The 25,273-nt window shown below is 45.7% G+C and overlaps 1 protein-coding gene across 2 annotated transcripts in view; it reads left to right on the top strand.

Moving 5' to 3' along the window:
* Window positions 1-314: 314 nt before the first annotated feature.
* LOC142564837 (uncharacterized) overlaps window positions 315-25,273 on the top strand; it is a 38,455-nt gene continuing 13,496 nt past the window's right edge. Inside the window, exons 1-3 of one of the 2 annotated variants that reach the window (XM_075676016.1) lie at window positions 315-492; window positions 13,455-13,631; window positions 24,380-24,574. In XM_075676016.1, the coding sequence (XP_075532131.1) occupies window positions 387-492; window positions 13,455-13,631; window positions 24,380-24,574 (478 nt within the window). In that variant the 5' untranslated portion in view covers window positions 315-386. Of the gene's footprint in view, window positions 493-12,459; window positions 12,782-13,454; window positions 13,632-24,379; window positions 24,575-25,273 lie in introns of those variants that run through there. The other variant, XR_012824687.1, reaches the window with a different exon arrangement.

Genomic DNA, 25,273 nt, shown 5'->3' with positions numbered 1-25,273 from the left:
GTCATTCATATTACAGTATGGTTGATTATATGCAATTGCCTGTATGCCAACAATATGGCTTGCAGCAACCCGTCTGAGGACAACAGTTCCTGACGCCTTTAGTGACGTCGGGGGCAACCCATGTGTTAGAGCTGCTGGCAGTGCGCAAACGCACTTAAGACAATGAAATACGTAGAATTTAATTCCATCAAACTCATATTGCGTTTATATTTCAAGTTCTTGAACGTTTCCAAGAAGCAGAACACCCCGCAGGGGCGTCTGCGTAAGCAGGCGTTTGGTGTGTTGCGACACCACGTACCCGAGCACACGAGGGTTGGACCCTCCCGCGTGTAACCGTTTGCGGCTTAGCCGTGTCTGAGGAAAAGGGGATACTGGGGGTTGAGCCGATGCCGGGTGTTTGGACCTTTAAGGCCCCCGGCGGAGGCAACACACCTCTTCGGCCTCCGCTTCACATTGACGGCACCCCCGGACTGACCCACCCAGGGGAAATCGGTAATTGCCTTTTCCTTTCTCTTTCTCCCTCAAATCTTCGTCTTTCTCTCACTTTTAATCTTACCTGTCCTCTCTTTAGTTTCGTATTACTTCCGGCTTCGTAGGCAGCGAGGGTTAACCTTGTGCATTATATCAAGTCTGGGGTATATGTATTTGGTTACAGCGGGGTTGTACCGCTGGCGTGCGCGGAACTGAATATTTCCGTCCTGTGTCGTCCCGTGGTTGGGCTCCATGGTGGGCGGCGGCCATCCCTTGCCGAAAAACACCATACTGCTAATGGCCACTTCTTTTCCCTGACTACCTGATCGCCCTCAGAAACGAGGGCGCACCGAAGATATTTTCCAATTTCTTGGAAACAAGCCGCCAAACTTCCCACAATTCCACGTAATTCATTCAAACAAACCTGAAAAGGCCATGAGAATGATTTCTCCTTTCCTCGTCTCTATCTCACTGTACCTCTTGGTACAGGCTATAAAGCATCGAAACTGGCAAGCGGCGATCTCTTTTTGGAACTCCACAATCCAAAACAGTTTGAAAACCTTCCTAAAGTTGAGTCGTTTGGGGAAATCCCAGTAACAGTAACCCCACACCGAACTATGAACACTAGCCGTGGTGTTGTTTCTGACGACGATTTGATGGAGCTCACAGAAGCCGAACTGTTGGAAGGCTGGAGTGAGCAAAACGTGATCAATGTTAAAAGAAACATGCTAAGGCGCGACGGCAAGGAGATAAAAACCAAGCATCTTGTACTGACTTTCTCCTCAAGCATTCTGCCTGAGACACTCGAGGCCGGCTATGTAATGCTACGGGTCAGGCCGTATGTTCCAAATCCTCTCCGCTGCTTCAAATGCCAGTGTTTCGGCCACAGTTCCCAGAACTGCCGAGGCCGGCAGACATGTGCAAAATGTAGTTCCCGTGACCATGCCTCTGAAACGTGCGAAAACGCTCCCCACTGCGTGAACTGTGATGGCGAGCATGCCGCATACTCGGGGTCATGCCCGTCTTGGAAGAAAGAAAAAGAAATAGTCCCAATCAAAGTAAAAGAAAACATATCATCCAAAGAGGCACGCAGGCGGGTTGCATACCTTCCTAAGGCCAGCTTTGCTGAAGTGGCGCGTCAGGAGGCTGCGTCACAACGGCCTCCGGTGGCTGTCCGACCCACAAGCCGTGAGTCGGCAGTTACGCCATCTGCCCCCGCGGCGGTTGCAGCTAGCGCTGCTCCGTCAACCCAGCAGACGGGGCCACTGACCCCGAAGGTGGGCGCAGCTGAGGCGGCTCCAACTTCCCCGGCCCCTTCCAGCGCTGGCAACAGCCGGTGCAGCCAAATCCTTCAGGGAGCCCCATCGACCTCCGGGCTGGTGGGCGCAGGGGTCTTGCCCTCCAAGGCGGGACTCTCCCTTGTAACTTCTCGCTCGCAAGTGCACGTGTCCGGCGCCTCACAAGAGGCAATGGACACTACACCTGTCCTCAAGGCGCACTAAACGCCTAAGGAGCGGCGAGGTTCCCTCGAACGCTTCAGAAAGGGCAGAACCCCCGTTACCGGGCCTCGAAAGAGCTCTGTAACCTAAGGCTTCACCTCCGTTTCCATACACACAGCACTTATTTACATTCAATATGGATACACAAATTATTCAATGGAACGTCAGAGGTCTTCTTAGGAACCTTGATGACGTACAAGAGCTTAGCCAAAAACAGAATCCAAAAGTGCTGTGTTTACAGGAAACACACTTAAAATCCAAACACACAAACTTTCTCCGATCGTATGTTACGTTTCGCAAAGATCGCGATGATGCTCTCGCATCATCGGGCGGTGTTGCAATTGTAATTCAAGAAAGAATAGCCTGTCAACGTTTACAGCTACGAACGACTCTTGAGGCAGTGGCGGTTCGAGTTATTCTGCTAAACAAGCTTATCACTATTTGCTCACTTTATATACCGCCACATTATAATCTAAGCAACCATGAATTTCAGTCCTTTATAGATGAATTGACAGGACCCTATGTTGTTCTTGGCGATTTCAATGCACATAACTACCTGTGGGGCGATCCTCGTATAGATGCGCGAGGACGTCTTGTCGAACAGTTCCTTTTTTTCTTCTGGCGCGTGTCTGTTGAACAAAAAGGAACACACATATTACTCTCTTGCAAACAGAACCTATTCTTCCATAGACCTTAGCATAGTCTCCCCGTGTGTACTGCCTGAATTTGAATGGGAAGCTACCGACAACCCTTACAGTAGCGACCACTTCCCTATACTGCTAAGATCACCTAAAGAAAACGAATATCCACCACGCGCTCCTAGGTGGAAGATTGAGACAGCTGACTGGGAGAAATTTCGATCTCTTACTAGTATCTCATGGGCTGACCTGTCTTCGTTAGGAATTGATGCTGCAGTCGAGTTCTTTACAGCCTTCATAATAGATGTCGCATCTAAATGAATATCAGAAGTAAAAGGCTTGGCCTGCAAACGGCGTGTCCCGTGGTGGAACGACGGTTGTAGGATCGCTCGTAAAAAACAGAACACGACGTCGGGGTTCCTACGTGCTTCTCCCATTGCGGAGAATCTTAGCAACATTAAAGAAGTAAAATCCCAAGGCAGGCGAACCCGCCGACAGGCCAAACGAGAAAGTTGGCAGAAGTTTCTATCGCGTATCAACTCGTTTACTGATGAGGCCAAAGCCTGGAACAGGGTCAATAGTAAGGAGGGCGACAAGCATATTCACTCCCTTTGGTAAACACACAAGGCGATACCCGGGCCTACAAGATCAGGCGGACTCACTTGGGGAACACTTTGAGAGCGTGTCGAGTGCCAACCATTACTCGCAATCCTTTCTGAAATATAAACAAATAGAAGAATCTAAGCCACTCATAAGAAAATGTCAACAGAATGAACCATACAACTGTCCTTTTAGTATTCCCGAGTTGAGAGCTGCCTTGAGCGCATGCAAGAGCTCTGCACCGGGATCTGACAGAATCATGTATGAAATTATCAAAAACTTACATAAAGACAACCAAGTTACACTAGTCACAATTTTCAACACCATTTGGGCTGCGGGATACGTCCCGACTGCATGGAAAGAAGCCATTGTGATCCCGGTTTCGAAACAAGGCAAAGATCCCTCCACAGTGGCAAGTTACCGCCCGATAGCCCTGACACGTTGCCTTTCTAAGGTATTTGAATAAAATGATCAATCACCGTCTCGTACATCTCCTAGAGTCCAGTAAAATGCTTGACCCATTTCAATGTGGTTTTCGCGAAGGGCGATCTACAACCGACCACCTTGTGCGCATCGAAGCGAGCATTCGCGATGCCTTCGTGCACGAGCAATCTTTCTTATCTGTATTTCTGGATATGCAAAAAGCGTACGACACAACCTGGCGGAACGGCATCCTGCGCGATCTTTCCGCGCTAGGTATCCACGGCAATATGTTAAATACTATAGAGAGCTACCTAGAGAACCGTACATTTGGAGTGAGAATAGGTCCTGCACTGTCGCATACATTTATACAGGAAACTGGGGTACGCCAGGGTGGCGTACTCAGCTGCATGCTCTTTGTCGTAAAGATGAACACGCTTCGTGCATCTTTACCACCAGCTATTTTCTATTCCGTCTACGTAGATGATATACAAATAGGTTGCAAATCCTGTAACCTCACAGTCTGCGAGAGACAGGTACTGCATGGTTTGAACAAGGTGTCCCAGTGGGCAGAGAAAAATGGATTTAAAATCAATCCTCACAAGAGTTCTTGTGTTGTTTTACAAGAAAGAGAGGCCTGGCTCGGGATGCTTGGTTAGAATTGTGCGGAAAACAGATACCTGTAAACAAAGAAAACAAATTTCTAGGTGTTATACTTGACAATAGACTCACTTTAATCCCACACATTAAACATCTTAAAGAAAAATGTCTGAAAACAATGAACCTAATGAAACTTCTATTGCAGACTACGTGGGATAGTGACAGGACGTGCCTAATGAATCTTTATAAGAGCCTGATTCGGTCACGATTAGATTATGGTGCCGTGATCTATCAATCTGCCGCCCCGAACGCGCTAAAGATGCTAGATCCGGTCCACCATCTAGGAATCCGCTTAGCCACGGGCGCTTTCAGAACAAGTCCCATTGAAAGTTTATACGTCGAATCAAATGAGTGGTCACTTCATCTGCAGAGAACATACATCAGCCAAACATATTTTCTGAAAGTGCACTCTAATCCTCAACATCCGTGTTTTAATACCGTTAATGATATGACATATTCTACACTCTTTCGCAATCGTCCCTTTCTCGCTGCGTGTGAGGGAGCTTAGTGAAGAAATGCATGTCCCACTCTTCGAGCTTCGCCTAATGCATCCAGCCAAGCTGCTACCTCCTTGGGAGGGGCAGCTAGTACAATGTGACATATCTTTCCTACAAGTTACAAAGGAAGCCCCAGATATCGAAATCCGAATGCATTTCCTGGAACTCCAGTACAAGTACTCCTGCACGGAGTTCTACACAGACGCATCAAAGTCACACGACGGGGTGTCCTATGCAGCCATCGGTCCATCCTTCTCGGAAACTGATGTACTGCATCCGGGAACTAGTATCTTTACGGCTGAGGCCTACGGACTGTTGTCGGCTGTAAAGTATATAAATAAATCGAAATTTCAGAAATCAGTTATATATACAGACTCCCTAGGTGCTGTGAAGGCCTTAATGTCATTTTCTAAGCACAAAAATCCAGTAATCAATGAACTATATTCCGTCCTATGTAAAACGTATATATGTAACCAGCATGTCATCATATGCTGGGTGCCGGATCATAGGGGCATCGAAGGCAATGTTCTGGGGGACCAGATGGCCACATCAATTGCATCGTATTGTGTAAATCCTACCGCTGCAGTCCCAGTCACAGATCTGAGGCCCTTCTTGCGCAGAAAACTGCGAAACTACTCGCAACGCTCGTGGGACCTGGAAACAAATATTAAACTGCACGTTATAAAGCCACAATTAGGGTTCTGGCCTTCTGCAACAAAATCACGCCGAACAGATGTCCTATTCTGCCGTTTAAGAATAGGACACACATTTGGCACCCACAATTTTTTACTCTCTGGAAATGAGCCCCCAACCTGTGGGAGATGCGGTGAGAGGCTGACCGTCCTCCATGTCCTCCTGTAGTGTCGGAAAGCCGAATCTGACAGAAAGAAACGTTTTCCGTTAGCATACCGGCAGCACATTCCCCTTCATCCTGTAATGTTACTCGGCCAAGAACCGCTATTTGACACTAAGGCAGTCCTAGACTTCCTGAAAGATGTTGTGTTACATGTAATTAGCCCTATACGTTCGTAGCGTCTCCTCTCTCCAGAGGATGCCGCTGTGATAGCTATTCCGTATAGCACATGCCTCTCGGCCCTTGCGTTTCAAGGGCTCTTGCGAGACAGTAGTGCTGTTAGACAATTTTAGCATCTCGAGTATTTTATATAATGCATTATTCTTTTCTAATGGATTTTAGTGATCATAGTACATGCCATTAATCGTTGCCATAATTGCATTACGTGTAATTTTTATGCAATTTACACAAACTCTTTTAGGCCCCTTTACAGCCACGTCACATTAAATTCACAGAGCCCATCAGACCACGACATATTCATTACCACTAGCATGGCGCTCTTTGGCCATACCTGGCCCTAGCGCCATTAAACCTCAAACATCATCATCAAGAAACAGAACTGTATCTGGACTGTGCCTTATGTAAGTCATCCGTAGCTATGGCTTGATTTTGAAAGTTGTCACTGCTCTTGCGCGCGATGCCCATGATAAAATCCTTCAACCCACGCGTCCATGAGACGGTGCCACAGTGAAACAGAAGAGATGGGAGACGAAGATCCGAGATTGTTCCAAGGACATACAGTCGAGAATATTCCGATGCTGTTTTAGCGACACGTCAGCCTTGAGTACTGTTGCTTTGTCGATAGATTTGTTCTTGCCTGCATCTCATCGTGCAAGGATCTTCCATGAGTGTAACCAAGCCGCGTCAATGTCGGCCGCCTCGGGTTCCGTTGAATGAAATCGTACGAAATAACCTTGCTATTTTCTCACCACGTTGCTAACGAAATTTATTTAAATGAATTTGGGGTTTTACGTGTCGGAACGAGGACCTAGTGATGAGGCACGCCATATTGGGGGACTCCGGATTAATTTTCCGCGCCCGGGTTTAGTTGACGTGCGAATTAACATATGTACACGAGCACTATTCTTTTTAACACCCATCAAAATTTGGCCCATGTGGCAAGCAGCCAACCCACGACATCAATCCTAGCGGCGCAACGCCATCACCACTGAGCCACCTTGGCTCTTTTATAAAAAGTTTCTTGATGAAGTTTTCAGAGCGAGAATATGTGTTTTTTCTTGTTTCTACGTGTTGTGGGTGCCTACCAGCAGGCGCATCCCAGACCTAAAATCCCTATAGCCTGTGCTATCTGTAGATACTTCTTGAAACGAGTTCATATAGTATAGGCTCTATCTCTAACCCTGTTGCTTTCTGGTGAAGCGAATGGTTAACACGAGATACAGGCCTGAAAGCGTAGATTCACGGGTATCCTTCCATTGGTATAAGTATGTGTGGGGGTTTGGATATTCAATCACATATTTTTTTCCTTGTAAGACCGAGCCCTTCTTGGTCGAAGTAGTTTTTCACTTTTGTTCACTTGAGACAGCAGCCAATAGGAGAAGCGAAACGCACACAGCCGGAACTCAAATCAAAACCTAACAAAATGATGCGCCGTAGCCAAATTTAAAAAAAGTTACTGCACAGATGTGATACCAAACTGAGCAATTGATACATCAAAGACAGCGAAGCTGCTAAAGCGAGTTATCACACCTGTCGTCCAAACTGCAAGGAGGTCTATTCGCTGGCATTCTTAGAGGTGATTTATGACAGGTGCCCTGTTCCACTGTCTACTTCGGAGCTCCAGCACAGGCTGCATTGCTAGACCAGACCATCAGGCTTCACCGTCGGAGTCGTACATAGTGACGTTGAACCGTTAACGTTGAGAAGGTTAACGAACGACGTGAAAAAAAAAATTGCGCATTACTGGCCGAGAAATCCACACAATGAAGTCTGTCAGAATGAGGTGTACGCAAGGCAATATTTATTTTAGCACAATTGGCACTTGCGCTTCAAGGAAAAAACTTACGGACTCCGAAGCGGACGGCACTGATTGCTGTTGTTTGAATAGAAGTTGATACAGATCACGATGCCGAATTCCGTCTTTGCCAAGAAGAAAAAAAAAAGCTAGGATGTAGTTTAGCACTGCTAAATTTCTAAGTATTTATTATTTTCTATTACAAATACCTACAGCTCCCAAGTTGTCCATTATGGTAGTAGCGTTATTAAAAACATAAAGGCCAAAAAAATAGAGCGCCACGAAAAACAGCCTCTAAGAGCACGTAAGCGATAGCGTAGCCAAATTGTGACGTCTCGACAGCGGCGCAAAAGTGCGTCGCGAATGACCTTGCACACGCTCATTTATCACAACGACGTTTCTATGCCTCGTATCCCCTGCAAACATGTGATTTTGAGCCCACTGTGACGCGCTAGCGCACGCTCAACACACCTGGAGTTTTCACTTCGGTACTCCGCAGTCGGCGAAGTCCAAGAAGTTTGAGCAGCGGCCTCTCGCGTGTGACGTCAGCTGGGGTATGACGTCCGCGCCGCCTTCCTGTCATGCCGCGCGCTTCATCGCTGCGTGACGGCTGCTTTCATGACACGGTCGGTCGACCTGCCATGCTGGAACTTTAGAAATGTCCTGTGTCGATGCGTTCGGCTCCGCAAAATAAATGGATATTTGCATGATTCTCCGCGATTGCGGTCCTCCTGCAAAACTGAGCGTTGTTATCGCGGGAAACACGTTAGTTTGGACTGCTCCTCTGCTTGTCTGATAGCTGTCAGTGCGTACGTGTGCGTGTGCGGTGTGGATTTCTTGTCGAGACGGTTTCTTGGTTATCGCTCCGCTCTGAATTATTTGTCGTCCTTTTTATGAATTTATTTATGAATTTAAATTTATTATTATTATTATTATTATTATTATTATTATTATTATTATTATTATTATTATTATTATTATTATTATTATTACTTTATGAAATTTATGAATTTATAGTATTTAAATCACACAATATCTTATGTATATAAATATAATTATATCGCTTCTCTTAATATAGTAATACTACATTTTTCTATGCGTCTTCTATGCCACGCAGAGCGATTAGTATTGCTGCAGACTGTTGTGGAAGCACTCGATATGTCCCGCCAGTTCTCTTGACCCTGTTACACTTATTAATGCAGGCAGACCAGCTACAGATTTCTTCGAAAGCAGTGACAAACTACTTTGAATCAACAAGATTGACGTGTTGCAGCGTTGCGTTTAAATTGGCAGTCTCATGCGATCCGCGTAATCTTAACACAGAACCTTTTAAAATGTGTAAAACTATCATATGGTACACTTATTCTCACGAGCCATTTCGAATGAACTTCCAAAGCACACGCCCTAGTTGTTGAACAAGAGAGGTGGTCAGTGAGCTCCGTTGCATAGTTTCCCTGAAAAAAAAAAACACTAGTGGGAAACATGGCACTAGTTAGTCTCTATGGGGCCCGTAAGTGTGGCCGTTCAGATAACATGAGATTGATGAACGCATATCTGTTCGCCTAAAAGTCTGTTTGTGAGCTTCCAGAAGCCTTGTCCATTTGCTGATGAATATGTTTCAAACAAAAAATATGGCGTTATAAATGCAACAATTCGCAATGATTGTAAATGTGCGCACACTCTTCCCCTCTGCGTTTTGACATTTAAACTTCCTTAACACTTTTAAAGGAATAATTGTAAAACGTAGCAGCAAGAAATATAGGAAGCCACCAGCAATATACAAATCTAAATCAGGTTTACACACACACACACACAGATATATATATATATATATATATATATATATATATATATATATATATATATGTGTGTGTGTGTGTGTGTGTGTGTGTGTGTGCGTGTGTGTGTGTGTGTGAACTTGAAGAAAGGCAACTGAGGGCCCCGATTTTCTTAGTCCAGTCGTAACAAGCTAGCAAACAATGACACGAAGGATAGCGTACAGTAAATAATTTGAAGTCCTTAATTGAATGAAATATATTATAAATAAATGTCAATGATAGTCGATGAAGAAACAACTGGCCGGAGGTGGGATACCAACCCACGTCATCTCATTACGCGTGCGACGATCTTACCAATTGAGTTACCGCAGCGCCGCTTTCCCAGGCAATCTTTTTTGCATCAGCTTTCATTTTCATTTAATAATAATTTCTCAAATTCAAATAGAAACTACAAAGAATTTCACCTATTCTGTCATTCGTGTCATTATTTCTTGGCTCCTTATGATTTGAATATATATATATATATATATATATATATATATATATATATATATATATACCATGGTCCAATTTTCACCTAATGAAAGTATAAGCGGATGGCCCTAAAAAGGATTTCACGCTGACCGACCAAATTGTGCAAGTAAGCGCTCTTTCGCTAAACTAAGAAGGGAATTTTCACATAAAGCCTCAACAATAATGTTACTTAATGGGCATCTCTAAATGACAATGGCCTCTTAATTGCAACAGCACATTGCATTCAACCGTTATTTCATTTGCCTAATTTTCTTGACTAAGTTATTTGGTATGCACAACAGGATATACGGCTATTTATGGCCAATTCAACAAAAAGGTTACCTGCTACTGCGACTCAAGAGGCAGAGAATCTCTAAATATTGCATAATATGTGTAATGCGTTTACAGCGAAGCGTTAAATGGCTAGGGTTTCGTGTATTTTTGTTCTCAATAAACAAAAACGATCGTATATAATGGCTCATACACCCTAATGGAGCAATAAGCGTAATGGCTCATGGCCGTGTAAAGCAGACGCTATGAGCGCTCCGCAAAGTGCAGCGAACAGTGTTTACACTCTTTCGAATCACGCACACAACCTACAGAATAGCATATGTTTCAATAAAGGAAAAGCTATGAAAAAAGCATACACTGTAAAATAATTTACACCCTAAAAATGAAGAAGGGTGTAAATGTGTCTATAACTAACACTCTTAGGGTGTTATCTATATACCGGACACCATAAGGGTGTGAGTTATAGACACATTTACACCCTTTTCCCTTTTTAGGGTGTAAATTATTTTACAGTGCAATTGATGATAAGGCGCTAGGGATAGCGACGCGAAGCACCTAACGCTCCTGGCTAACGCTGCCCGGTAAGTTTTACTGGACTGCAAAATCCTAGCGTTACCGTTAGCATGTGATGCAACGCAAACGCTAAGAAAGGCTGCACTGTGCGGCACAAACTAGTCTCTTAAAACACTGGAACGGAGCAAAATGCCAATGCTAACGCTAATGCAATTGCATATGGCGTCACCGACACATAAAACTACGAAGTACTGGCAAGCCAAATCCATACGAAATGTCGAGCTGATCCAATGCCGAGTCCGCAGATGCCTGACTAAGGCGAATGAGCGAAAGACAGGTTTTGGCACAATCTCGACGCGGCTACAGCAAACATGAGCATACTCTCTCGTTAAGCCTACCGCGCCGCTAATTGAGAACGTATCTCAAAACAACGCGCCCATTTGTCACCAGTACGCCATTGTCAAAGCAGTGGGCAGCTCTCGTTTCGAATGGCGCCTCTGTGTTGCCTTACGTAAGGCATCATGGCAACGTGCGTTAGCGTTCAACGCTAATTCCCGATAAAAGCGTTCGTACGTAGGAGATCCAAAACCGTTTACGCACAACGCATGCGCCATGGGGAGCACGACTGTTACACTAATTCTATTACTCTAAAGCCATAAAGCATTGCATGGCCACCTCAGCAGCTGTAGTGATATTCAAGAAGTGGATTACCAGCGCACCTTCACACAGTGAAATAGCTCATTATTTTGATTTGTGCGGGACCTGTCATCACCATTCGTACCTCAAAAAGCATCATACAACTCCTCCGTCTCTGTAACGTCCCTGCGTGGAGCTCTCATACTGTGCATTCACTTGATTTGGAGTTCTTATTATGGCATAATTTTCTAGGGAAATTCACTGCATATACGTAAATATTTCATCAGAATAAAGTTGGGACTTCTGTGGTGGATAAACTTGAACATTGCATGAATTCACGCGCATGAGATGAAATTAAACAATATGGTACGCAACGCAGTTAGTCATGAAACTTTCTTCACTTTTCAATAAACGTAAATAAGCTTCGCTTCACGTTTACTTCAACATGTGCGTTGCATCTTCTTATTTCCGTCTTCTGTTTAATAATTAAAATTTAGACATGTCAATAAAACCTTTGAAGATCACTTGCCTTGATCGAGGTAGCGTAACTATCATAATTTTTTTACATCCACGTTTTTACATCCACAAAACAACAAGCGCGCACAACAGATTGAAACCTGAGCAGCATGTGTTACCGTTATGATGCATGAGCGCTAGCGACGGAGACAGACAAACACAAAACTGAAAAAAGAAACGAAAAAAGAGCACCGCCATTCCTGCTATTCCTGTCTCCGCCCGTACTCAGCCTTGCTTCGTCATCACAGCGCACAAGAATCTTGTTTCCTTTAAATCATGAGCTCTGCGAAATAATGTCAGAATACCTTATTCCGAACCCAAAAAAGCATGAAGACGTAGCACAAAACAATTGCAGCAACCAATTTTGCGCAAGCTTCAAACGTCATGTTATGGTGCAGAACATGCCCGGTCGTAAGACATGCGATGACAGTTTTGAAGACGCAAGTTTCCGAGGCAGCTGCCCGGGCACCCGCTAGCCGCCGGCGCTTTTTATACTGCCTTTGCATCAACGCACGTCAACTTACGAAGCCCAGGCAATGTTCTTTGTTTATAAAACAGCTGTTCCGAAGCCAACAGGTCGGAAATATATCATGACTGATCGCGCTTAAAACATTCTTGTGGCACTGGGCTTGCTCGCACTGCTGCACGCTTACATATCCTTCACTTGCACTTTCCTATCGAGCCCACAACCTAGAAAACGTATCGATCGCGCATTTTTATGCGAGCATAGGACCTGAGCCCGGTTTCTCGTAAATTTTCGGGCACAACAAGAGTGAACTGTGCAGCGTAAAGTCAAGAACTTTTTATCGTGACGGGCTCCTGGGGCATGCACACCTGCTGGAATGATTCTCGCCCAAGTAGCGTATCTTTTCCTATTTGCTTTTGTCGCCCAATCCCACTGCGCAAACGTCGACGCAAAAGGTGAGAACGGTCGTCTTCTAACCTAGTGACAGGCTTGTAGTGGCATTTCATTCGTGCTAAATTTTGCTTGCTAGAAGCGGCCATGCTCTTAAGTACCACAGGAGTGTGTGTGAAAGACGGAACGTGCCGTTAATTGTAGTTAGATGTGTTAGGATTGATTAAAAGGCTTCTTCAATCAAAAGGGGTTGGTCGGAAGGTATTGAAGATATTGCTCCACATCCCTTCAAAACAACTTTCATCGAAATGAAATTAACATTAGACAGTGTCCTGGTGTATAATCAGACCTATTTTGCCCCAAGAAATGCTGATGACGTGAATTAGCTGTAAAATTAATGGCGGTGGTTTAGCAAGCAGCTAACCCGCCGTACTTGCTCAGGGGCTATGGTGTTGGGCCGCTGAGCAGAAGGTCACGGGATCAAATCCCGGCCTTGACAGCTGCTGTTCGATGGGGGCGAAACACGAACACACCCGTGCACTTAGATTTACGTGCAGGTTAAAGAACACCAGGTAGTCGAAATTTCCGGAGTCCTCCACTACGGCGTGCCTCATAATAAGGAAATGGTTTTGGCACGTTAAACCCCACAGTTTAATTATTTTAATTTATTATAGTGAGCGGCTGGTTGTGCCTTGCTAAGAATATTTCAAATGTTTCTTGCCTCTAAACTCTACCCAGGTGCCCCGACGTTAAACTCAAAGTGCCTAAAGGAACCTACAGTAGAAGACTGCGATACCATTCTACTAAGCTGGAGCTATAACAGTGAAAACAAAACATGCGAGAAAGGCTTTGTTTGCATGGACTGTGTGAACAGATTTGAAAATCAAAATGACTGTACAAAAATCTGCTCAATGGGTAAGTACGCCCGAAATACAAGTCTAACTTTAGCTTGAAACTCATTGCTAGACAAGAATAAGAAATTTATTTTTTTAAGAATGCTGAATACGCCTAAATCTTTGGAAAGTGTCGAAAGGAGTTAGTTTTATGCGTTAGTGGCGCAAAGATACTGCCAATGGATCAGGTTAAGTGACCTAGCTCTTCCAAGGTCTGTGCACCGCTCAATAAAACCTGTGGAACTGGTTTAATGCAAAACTTGGACTCGATGTGTTCGATAAACATAAGCATATTTCACAATAAGGATGCAAAATTACGCAATGCTTCAACGTGGTGTGCAGCCATGACGAAGCACTGCTTTTTCGGATCGATAGATGAATACAACTGTCTTGTACGTCCGGTAAGGTTTAACGCGACACGGGCTCATGTCTCCCACGGGGGAACCTCAAAGGCCTGTCTGAACGTCACCTCACGGGCTTGCTGTACTGCCCACGTCTGGTTTCGAACGTCTGGGGTTTATTTATTGGCTGTGACTAAACGTGCATCCCACGACTCCTTTCAAATTGTGAGAGACAGCAAAAGACATAGCCGTCGTAGCCTCGGCTGTTTAGGCTGGCCAGGCATAGCCAGCGGGAACATGGTGTCACGGGATCTCTGGAGCAGCCGATACGGGGGCCGCTGAGGTCGAGCACGCCAGCGTTTTCTTGTTGACGAGCTACCCGCACGTGAGCCGTCTTCTTCACCCACTCCGGAGGCGATAGTCACGCCGCTGTAGCGCGGCCTTTAATAGTGCGAAGTGCGATTCCTCATAACTGAGTAGCGTCCATTAGGGATCCAGGTGAAGTTCCGGTAAAAAAGTGCAGGTAAAATGTGCAGACGGCGCCGTAGTAACACCACGTTCGGACACAGATCGCATTGTTTCATGTATAGACGACGTGGTTGGTAGTGTAAGTTGTAAGCGAGGCGCCTCCACAGTGATGCCGTAGTGCGGTCTTGCGACTTGCCCCAAGATCTGGTAGAGGCCCTTGTCTGTAGAATTCGGAATTCTGTAACAATACAGTTTGGCAGCTCGCGACTTGTGTGCTGATAGCGCAAGAGTTGGTCAATCACGTTTTTGACGCAAAAGTGATTCACGAGCTGAGGAAACCAGATCGCAGTGCTGCTCCTGTAAAACTTCGGTAGGCCATGCATCCGCGGAAAGATCAAGCACAGAGCATCGCTAGGCTCGCCTGCTGCCGCTTGCCGTGAAATCTCGAATGACGATAGTATCAGGGTGACGTTTGTCGCTGAAGGCATCACGAAGGTGGTGCTTGTGGCTTCGGTGGCCCTTCGAGAATGAAATTTTCATTTATTAGAGCCGTCGGGAGGGCCTCTGTATTGGTGATTGGTGAGGCACCCCCGTACGGAAAGCGAACAGATTGCGGGAACGTACAAGGAATAGCCTAAAGTGTTTGGGTATGGCCCAGTGGATTCCTTTGGAATGGTCGTTGCGCAGCTGCCTTTGAGCTCGATAGGAGGCCCATGGTCCCATTAGTGATCTGGTGCTGGGGCCCCTGCGTGCTGACGAATGGCAGGGGTGGACGCAGGTGATAGAGAGCGAGAAGACGCGGATTTATGCAACGGCTAAAATGGCCAGAGACCTTGTGACTAAGCACTCGAGATGGTTTCGTGAGCAAGGACGGCTACCCGCAAGTCCTCGTGAAGGTCGGGGCCGGGGGTGGCAGCCGGAGCCTGGAACGCAGACGGGGCCCGAAACCTTCTTGAGACGGAAACGACTGTACAGCTGGATGAACCAGATGTCCGGCATGTCGATGTACAATTCCAGGACGCCCTACAACCGCGTGGGGTCTGCGGGAACGCGTGAGGCCACGTCCCTCTCGCCTTGTTAGTGTCACTGCGTTGACGCTGGCATGGCTGGGCTCGGCTGTCCGGTGTCACCAATTTGTTAGTGATGGCTCGAACATGTAGCCGCCGTAGCCACGGTTTATTTAGGAGGGCCAGCCAGGGTGCCGTGGCATTTCGGGAGAGGCACGTACCACGGCTGCTCAGGTCTAGCGCGCTAGCGTATTATTTTTTTCCTGTGACCTGCACGTGAGCCGTGATCTTCTTCTTCACCGGCTCTGTAGGCGATAGTCGCGTCGCTACCAAATTCTTTTTAGAGGTATGTTAGATGGATATGGCATTGTTTTTACGGATGCACGTCCGACATTTCTCGCCAAGAGGGAGCTTTGGTTCATGGTTTCCAATATAAATACATGAGAAAGAAGAAATCCTTCTTTCTCGGCAACCAACGCACCCGCATCCATGAATGAAGCTTGTTGAAGTTAAAAAGTGTAAAGTTCTGTTCACTGTTGCTGCGAAGTTTCTGTTTATGTCGCGAAATTTTTAACGAGCGCAGTTGAAAACCGCAAGATTTTTGAAAACGGAACTATCAAGTGGGCAGCTCTCTAAGTTAGCAATAACTAATGATGCGACACCTCTGTATATTGTGTCTAACAGGGCGTCTTAAGCAAGCAATGTTGATGTATTGATGTATTGTGCATCGCTTTTATTCTGCATATTACCCCGTTCTCTAACGACACTGCATGACATCTGTAGCGGTCAACCTTAAACGCGAACAATGGCAAATGTATCTTTGACAAGGATCAGTGCACGTATGCATTGCTTTGTCTGTCCGTTTGGGGGTTTCGCATGGTCTTAAATATTTTATTCAGGGAACTTTTAACTATGCACCACGGAACCTTAAAACTTGCATCAACATTACGAAGGCGTTGATAAACCCGGGCTCCTGGACACGCGAGGGGGGCTAACATTGGTTGCTTGCATTTTTCGGCTTGTGAGCAGCAACCATACTATAGGAGTTGGCCTCTCGCATAATAAGCCCTAAAACCACACCTTCGCTGTAAAGGTATTGCAGCAAAAAGTTTATCAGTTTCATTCCAAACCTTGAGTTGATTAAAGGTTTCTCCTACATTAACCCGACTTCTTACAATGTCGCTGCCGTGGAAGGAGAATTCAATTAAAATTGCGGGTAGTTTTCTACGGAAATGTAGGGAAAGCAACATGGGCCAAGATTCGGCACATATTAGTGCTCCAAGTATTCCGGTAGCATTTGATAGTTTTAGGGTATTTGAACCATTCTCTGAATGTTGACACACTCCACATGCAATGTTACCTAATTAGTTCAAGCACAGAAGACAAAGCAATAAAGTAATTTAAGATTGAACACTTTATTGTAATTCACTCTATATTCATGTCCATGTTGTAAATAGGATATTAATGTTTGCTGTTACCCATCTTAAACTGACGCGGATGAGAATGTAGATTTTTTCAGGAGCGTTCTTAAATGCCTTTTCCTTTCATTGCTTTCCTTTCATTGCTACGGAAAGTTGTGAGAAAGTACATGCTAGAGTGCTCAGCCTCAAATACACACAAACCTTTAGCCACATGATGTACATTACATCAAAACCTGACGCAAAGCATTTAACCATCGTGAAAAATGAAGGGGACTCAAAATGGCTCTAAAGTGGCGTAGCTAATATCTTAAGAAGATTATCAACTAACTAATGAAGGATTGGACAACTTGCATGAACAGAAACAAAAGCTCATTCTCAAGAAATATTTAACAGCAGTTCACAATAAATTATTCACACAGTTTTTAGACCGCAACTCTTGGGCGCCCATTCCTGTGGCGAGTGTCTGCTTCACAGTCATAGTCGGTAACCTAGCGAAAGAGCAGAGCGAAAGATGAGAGCGAACGTGGACCGCAGCAGGGTATGAAAAAAGCGGCGAGAGCGGAGAGAGCGCGAGAAGGAAAGCGGAGGAGGACGTTATGGCGAAAGAGAGAGAAGAAAAGCGAAGTACCGCGCACCAGGGGCTGTGCGCCGACAATGGCTACGAGATGGCGCCAGGGTTGCGCCCCTCGTCAGTACGGAAACAAAGCGATCGGCGGAGGTCGTTTGCGGCGGCTGCTGTGACTGGCGACCACGCGCCTACCACGCGCTTCCTCTTGTGATCTGCCGAGTAGTGAGGCATACGCGCCACACTGAGCTCAGTTTGCAACGTGCCCCACGAGACAGATTGTCAGCGACTGCCACTATATAGCACAGGGAAAACACGTATACAGCAAGCCTCAAATTTTGCTTTAGGGAGTATCGTAATCATCGGTAATTTTTTTTATTCTTACATTGGGCTCATAATTCTGGCGCTGCTGCAACAAACAAATCTGATGAGCACAGTGGAAATCATTAGGATATACTAGAAATTGGTTGTTAGCTGGGCCGGTAGCGGTGACGACGTGTGACATCAAGCAAAGGAAACAGGGGAGAAAAGTTAAGGGAATAGATCACATAGGCACTGATTTCCGAGCCATCTTAACGGAGCGTGTTGCGACACTACATACCCGAGCACACGAGGGTTGGACCCGCCCGCGTGTAGCCGTGCTCGGCTTAGCCGTGTCCGGGGAAAGGGGGATCCTGGAGGTTGATCCGATGCCGGGTGTTCACAACTTTAAGGCCCCCCGGTGGAGGCACACACCTCTTTGGCCTCTGCTTTACGTGGATGGCACCCGCGGACTGACCCACCTGGGAGAAATCGGCAGTCTCCTTTTCCTGTCCTCCTCTCCAATCTTCGTCTTTCTCTGTCGCCTTTTTCATCTTTCCTCTCTTCTCGTCACTTCTCCTCACTTCCTAGTTTCCCGGCGGCAAGGGTTAACCTTGTGTAGCTAGCCAGCCTTGGTTATGCTGTATTTGGTTATAGCAGCGATGTAGGGCTGGCGTCGGCAGGGTTTCTCTAGCAGGAACTTCTGTCACGTCCCCCTGTTGGGCGCCATGGTAGGTGGTCGGCATCGCAGCTGAAAACCCAACTGTACTTATGGAAAACACTTTTCCTAAACTCCCTGATCGCCCTCAGAAACGAGGGCGCACCGAAGAGGTCTTTCAGTTTTTCGGACGCCAAGTCCACAATTTTCCTCGTATCCATGTGATCCACGCAGAAAAACCTGCTAAACAAGTGCGAACAATCTCCCCGTTCCTTGTATCTCTCTTACCGAAGTTTTTGGTCCAGGATATAAGGTGTCGAGGATGGCTAGCGGTGACCTCCTCTTGGAGCTCCGCGATCAGAAGCAATTTGAGAAACGGCCTCAGCTAGTATCATTTGGGGAGACCCAAGTAGTAGTAACCCCGCACCGCACAATGAATACCTCACGCGGCGTTGTCTCGGACGTTGATTTGCTGGAGCTCACTGAGGCTGAGCTCTTGGAGGGCTTCAGTGAACAGAATGTTATAAATGTCAAAAGAATTAAGATGAGGTGAGATGGTCAAGAAATTGCGACCAAACATCTAATACTCACCTTCAATTCAAGTGTCCTTCCCGAGTCAATCGAGGCCGGGTACATCAAGCTCCGTGTAAGACCTATGTGCCGAATCCCCTCCGATGTTTCAAGTTCCAGCGTTTTGGCCACAGTTCGCAGAGCTGCCGAGGCCGCCAAACTTTTGCGAAATGCAGCGCGCATTAACACTCCTCTGAAGCTTGTGAGAAATCTCTCCACTGTGTAAATTGTGATGGGGAGCACGCCGCGTAATCGCGGTCGTGTCCATCCTAAAAGAAAGAAAAAGAAATCGTAACTATCAAAGTAAAAAAAATATCTCATTCAAGGAGGCACGCAGGCGGGTTTCATACCTGCCCAAGAAAAGTTTTGCCGATGTGACGCGCCAGGGACCAGCGCCGCAACGGTCTCCGGCGGCTGTCCGTACCACACCCAGTGAGGCGGCAGTGACGCTATCGGCCCCCGCGGCGGCTGCAGCTAACGCTGCTACGCCAACACAGCAAACGGGGCCATCGACCCCGAAGGTGGGCGCAGCCGAGGCTGCGCCAACCTCCCCGGCCCCTTCCAGCGCTGGCAACAGCCGGTGCAGCCAAATCCCACAGGGAGCCCCATCGACCTCCGGGCTGGTGGGCGCAGGGGTCTTGCCCTCCAAGGCGGGACTCTCTCTTGCAACTTCTCGCTCGCAAGAGCACGTGTCCGGCGCCTCACAAGAGGCAATGGACACTTCACCTGTCCTCAAGGCGCACCAAACGCCTAAGGAGAGGCAAGGCTCCCTCGAACGCTCCAGAAAAGGCAGAACCCCCGTTACAGGGCCTCCAAAGAGGTACGTAACCTAAGGCATCACCTCCGTTTCCATACACACAGCACTTATTTACTTTCAATGTGGATACACAAATTATTCAATGGAACGTCAGAGGTCTTCTTAGGAACCCTGATGACGTGCAAGAGCTTACCCGAAAACACAATCCAAAAGTACGGTGTCTACTGGAAACACACTTAAAACCACAACACAGAAACTTTCTCCGACCGTATGTCAAGTTCCGCAAAGATCGCGATGACGCTGTCGTATGATCAGGTGGTGTTGCCATTTTTATTCATAAAAGTATTTCCTGTGAGCTACAAACGCTACAAACGTTTGTAGCTTTGCAGCTACAAACGCCCCTTGAAGCAGTGGCGGTTCGAGCTGTTCTCCTAAACAAACTCATCACCATTAGCTCTCTTTACATACCCCCACATTACAAATTAACGAAACACGAATTCCAATCTTTTATAGATCAATTGCCAGAACCTTCTGTTGTTCTTGGTGATTTCAATGCGCACAGCACCCTGTGGGGCGACTCTCGTATATATGCGCGATGTCGTCTTGTTGAACAGTTCCTTTTTTCTTCCGGTGCGTGCCTTCTGAATAAGAAGAAACGCACTTATTGCTGTATTGCAAACAATACTTTTTCTTCAATTGATCTGATCATAGTTTCCCCGTCCATACTTCCTGAACTCGAATGGAAAGTTACGAACAATCCTTACGGAAGCGACCACTTCCCCATACTGTTAAGAAGACTTAAAGAAAACGAATATCCACCACAGGCTCCCAGGTGGAAGATTGACACAGGAGACTGGGAGAAATTCCGAAACTTAACTAGTATATCATGGGATGACGTCTTCGTTAGAAATTAATGCTGCTGTGCAGTATTTTACAGCCTTCATTATACATGCCGCATCTAAATGCATATCTGAAGTAAGTGGCTTGGCATGCAGACGACGAGTCCCGTGGTGGAACGATGATTGTAGGATCGCCCGTAAGAAACAGAACGAAGCATGGGGGTTGCTACGCGCTTCTCCCACTACGGAGCATCTTAGCAACATTAAAAAGTAAAATCCCAAGGCACGCGAACCTGCCGACAGGCCAGACGAGAAAGTTGGCAGAAGTTTCTATCGCGTATCAACTCGTTTACAGATGAGGCCAAAGCCTGGTACAGGGTGAAGAGTATAAGAGGGCGACAAGCATATTCACTTCCTTTGGTAAACACACAAGGCGATACCCTACAAGATCAGGCGGACTCACTTGGGGAGCACTTTGGGAGCGTGTCGAGCTCAACCCATTATTCTCAGTCCTTCCTCAAATATAAGCAAACAGAAGAATGTAAGCCACTAATTAGAAAATGCAGACAGAATGAACCCTATAACCGGCCTTTCAGTATTGCCGAGTTCAGAGCTGTCTTGAACACATGCAAAAGCACTGCACCGGGACCTGACAGAGTCATGTATGACATGATCAGAAACCTACATACTGACACACAAGCTACACTGCTTACACTTTTCAACACTCTGTGGGCTGCGGGATACCTCCCATCTACATGGAAAGAGGCGATTGTGGTTCCTGTCCTGAAGCAGGGAAAAGACCCCTCCTTGGCAGCAAGTTATCGTCCGATAGCTCTTACAAATTGTCTGTGTAAGCTCTTTGAAAAAATAATTAATCACAGATTCATACACTTCCTTGAACTCAACAATATACTCGATCCCTATCAGTGTGGCTTCAGACAAGGGCGGTCAACAACCGATCATCTTGTGCGCATTGAAGGATACATTCGCGATGCCTTTATACACAAACAGGATTTCCTCTCGATATTCCTCGATATGGAGAAGGCATATGATAAAACATAGCGTTACGGGATCTTGCGAGACTTGTCGGGAATGGGCATCTGTGGAAATATGTTGAAAATAATTGAAAGCTATTTGTCCAATCGCACCTTCCGTGTAAATGTCGGCAATGCACTATCACGTCCTTTCACGCAGGAAACTGGTGTACCCCAGGGAGGCGTGGTCAGCTGCACTCTCTTTATCGTTAAGATGAACACACTACGTGCTTCACTACCACCTGCCATTTTTTATTCCGTATACGTAGACGATATACAAATAGGCTTCAAATCCTGCAACCTCACAGTATGCGAAATACAGGTCCAGCAGGGCTTAAAGAAGGTGTCCAAATAGGCAGACCAAAATGGATTTTAAGTCAACCCCCACAAAAGTTATTGTGTTCTCATCACAAGAAAGAGAGGCCTGGTGCCAGATCTTTGCGTAGAACTGGGCGGACAACAAATTCCTGTAAACAAAGATCACAAATTTCTTGGTGTTATGCTTGACTCCAGGCTTACTTTCATTTCTCACATTAAACATCTTAAAGAAGAATGTCTCAGAACAATGAACTTACCCAAAATCCTATGCCACACAACGTGGGGTAGCGACAGAAAGTGTTTATTGAATATTTACAGGAGCCTAGTTCGATCACGGTTCGATTATGGTGCCGTAGTATACCACTCTGCCGCACCGAGCGCGCTTAAGATGTTAGATCCCGTTCACCATCTGGGTATCCGTCTGGCCACTGGCGCATTTAGGAGAAGCCCTGTTGAAAGTCTATATGTAGAGTCAGATAAGTGGCCACTGCATCTTCAGAGAACAAACATCAGCTTAACGTATCTTCTCAAGGTTCGCTCTAATAAGGAACATCCATGTTTCACAACCGTTAACGACTTGACGTGTGAAACACTTTTTCATAATAGACCCTCTATAAGATTTCCTTTCTCACTGCGTGCAATAGAACTTAGCAAGGAAATGGATGTTCCAGTTCTCGAACATCACCTAATGCTTCCAGCTAAGCTAGTACCGCCCTGGGAGTGGCAGGTGATAGACTGTGATGTATCCTTTGTGGAGGTCACAAAGCATGCTCCTGACCTCGAAATCGCTATGCATTTCTGTGAACTTCAATCGAAATACTGCTGTTCCGAATTCTACACAGATGCATCAAAATGACATTCTGGTGTATCTTATGCTGCTGTTGGTCCCTCTTTTTCTAAATCTGATTTATTGAACCCCTTAATGAGCATCTTCACTGCAGAAACCTATGCCGTACTGTCTGCAGTAAAACATATAAATAAATTAAAACTCGACAGAGCAATAGTATCTACAGACTCGTTCAGCCTTGTAAAAGCGCTGAACTCTTTACAAAAGCATACAAATCCTGTTTTCATTGAACTCTACTCGCTCTTATGCAATATTTATCTATCACATAGACACTTAATAATATGCTGGGTGCCTGGCCATAGGGGCATCGAGGGTAATGTGCTAGCTGACAAAATGGCCACATCACTCACATCACTAACCACTTTTCCTACAGCTGCTGTCCCTGTCACAGGTCTGAGGCCTTTGTTAAGAAGGAAACTGCGACAACACTGGCAGCGCATGTGGAACGCAGAAAGAAATTATAAAGTGCACGTTATAAAGCCACAGTTAGGTTTTCGGCCCTCTCCGACAAAATCTCGGCGAACAGATGTCTTATTCTGTCTCCTCAGAATAGGGCACACATTTGGTACCCACAATTTTCTGCTTACTGCAAATGAACCGCCAACCTGTGGTCGATGTGGTGAGAGGCTGACCGTCCTCCACGTCCTCTTCGAGAGTCGCAAAGCCGAACCTGAAAGAAAGAAGCATTTTCCTCTTGCATATCGTTATTGCATACCTCTACACCCGTCTATGTTTCTGGGTAAAGAACCGCTTTTTAACACCAAGGCAGTCCTCAACTTCTTATATTATGTCGTTCTGCACGTTATAAGCCCATTAAATTCGTAGAGCGTCCTCGCTCCAGAGGATGCCGCTGCCATAATTGTTTTGAATAGCACATGCCTCCAGGCCCTTGGGTTTCAAGGGCTCTAAGGAGGCAGTAGTGCTCTAGCATATGTTATATAACGTGATATATTTTTAGACATCATATCATTATTTCTATATGCGTCTTAATGTTCATAGTACACGTCATAAGTCATCGCCATAATCTTATTATACAGATTTTACGCACTTTAGCGCGACCATTTTTAAGGCCCCTCTAGAGCCACGTCGCACCAACTTCATAGAACTCATAATTACACTGCGAACTCATTACCAAGGACATGGCGCTCTTTGGCCAGACTGGCCCTTGCGCCATAAAACATCAAATATCATCATCATCTTTATGGAGTAGTGGCAAAATTTATAGGCCGAAAGAGATATAGCTGGAAGCCAGCTTCACTGTTGAGCATCCCGTTATTTTTTTACCAACTTTGCGCCCTTTCTTTATTATGTAGAGTGACTATCATCAGTGTTTGTCCTAGCTGACGTAAACTTCCCGCAATAAGACAATAATACAACCTTAGCCGAACTACGCGCACTTTACATGCAGTCACATAAAGTAGAATGATCTAGCTATGGTGTAATATGGCTTGATTTCTAAAATTAAATTTTCCCAAAAGGGCCAAACCAGAATAATCAAAAAGCAGTTATTGGTAGCTCCTGTCTGTTTCGGGTTCTTGTCTGTCCTGCTTCTTGTACGAAAACGTTCACTTAGGTAGTTCGTGTGTCCTGTAGTGAGCAGATGGTTTTTAGTGAACGGGCATGCGCTTTTGATTTTCTCTCGCAGTACAAGCAAGAAAACCTAGACGCAACAAAAGAAACTGCAGATATTGGATGTCATGGGGGGCAAGATGTCAAGATAAATGGTTTGAAGAAAGGATGACAAAGGCAGGAAAAATGGATCTAATACTGCTTTTCACCGGCTGTGGACCAGAAAAGAAAAAGTTATATGAATACAGCTATTCCCGGAGGAAATGTCATCGTAAGTATAGCGAAGTCTCTTTGAATAATTTATAAAATCTATAAGATAGCCCTTCGTTGAAATGAAAACGTTTGACCGCGGTATCCTCGAGTTGAACATTTTCAGAACAATTTTAATGCTGTGAACTTGCAAGCACAGGTAGAGCAATGCGTCACGCGATGGAAATGAAAAAAGCAGATGAGAGAGATGCTGAATGCGCGTGTCATATAATAATAAGAGCATGTGTGAAATAAATCCTCAATGTCATCTAAATGGCCAGCAACGTACAAATTATAGCGTGGGAACGGGGGTGACGGGGAGGGGGGTAGAGCCGCTAAATAAAGCGATCGGTCTAAAGAAATTTCACTCCTGTGAATTTCTATTCACCATAACCATTCCGTACCTAGAAAGGCTTAAAACGTCACGTTTCGCCATCTGTCAGGTCTGCTATAATATCATCCTGGGTTGTTGGATGGTGGTGGAAATTCGCGCTGGCAATTGAAAATCCATTATGCAACCTTTACTTGTGCGCCTATTTTCTGCTTTATTATTATTAGGCAAGAAAGAGCGGATCACTACCACGTAACATTTTCCTCGTCATAGGTGTGCAAATCGACAAGACTGGTAGCGGTTAAAATTTTTTCCGGCTCTCCAGAAATACAGAACCGCAAGATTATGGCTGTGTAACACTAAACGTCTGAGAAACAGCTATTTTCCCTG

This window comes from Dermacentor variabilis, chromosome 11, assembly GCF_050947875.1.
Source record: "Dermacentor variabilis isolate Ectoservices chromosome 11, ASM5094787v1, whole genome shotgun sequence".
Classification (NCBI taxonomy): Eukaryota; Metazoa; Arthropoda; class Arachnida; order Ixodida; family Ixodidae; genus Dermacentor; species Dermacentor variabilis.
This window is presented reverse-complemented; position numbering and strand designations above follow the sequence as displayed.